General features: G+C 43.3%; 1 protein-coding gene across 1 annotated transcript in view; it reads left to right on the top strand.

The window, feature by feature from the left end:
* Positions 1-129: 129 nt before the first annotated feature.
* LOC119589054 (multiple PDZ domain protein-like) overlaps positions 130-563 on the top strand; it is a gene marked incomplete at its 3' end in the record, with an annotated part of 11,118 nt that continues 10,684 nt past the window's right edge. The window contains 1 exon segment of the mRNA XM_037937632.1: positions 130-283. Coding sequence (XP_037793560.1) covers positions 241-283 — 43 coding nt within the window.

Here is a 563-nt window from a genome sequence, read left to right as displayed (position 1 = left end):
TTGTCGTTGGGGTTCATTGTTTTAAACATTAAAAATTCTCCCTCGAAACCATTTATACACATCACTATTAGAGAACAAAGGGGTTAAAAACCATAAAACATTTTTTTTTCTTACTCTGCCTGTCGTGTCTCTTCAGGTACGGGCGGCGGCGCGGGCTCAGGTGACGAGGACCAGACCACGCCCCATTCATCCCCGCAGCTGTCACGATGGGCGGCCCAGGTACCGCCCCTCCCCAAGGAAATGGAAAGGACCATCAAGATCAAGAAGGGCGCCGACCAGCTGGGTGAGTCCTTCAAGATGACGTGTCTTGGGCGTAGGAGGAAAGAGGAAGGCGAGGCTGATTTTTCTATTGACGGGAAACTTTTTTCTTTTTTACAGGCTTGTTCAGACGGCGAATTGCAAAAATAAGCATATGATATTTTTGTAATTTGGCGGTAATTTACTTTGATCGTGTGTTTGGAGCTTCAATTACTTTCTAAATTTGGATATCGCTTTCAAAAACATCTGAATATTTGGGAGAAAGTGTCAAGTTACTTATAGTATTTCGTAAACTTTGAATGTAT

This window comes from Penaeus monodon, chromosome 25 (genome assembly GCF_015228065.2).
Source record: "Penaeus monodon isolate SGIC_2016 chromosome 25, NSTDA_Pmon_1, whole genome shotgun sequence".
In the NCBI taxonomy this organism is placed as follows: Eukaryota; Metazoa; Arthropoda; class Malacostraca; order Decapoda; family Penaeidae; genus Penaeus; species Penaeus monodon.
The sequence above is the reverse complement of the archived record's forward strand: the minus strand, read 5'-3'. Positions and strand labels throughout refer to the sequence as shown.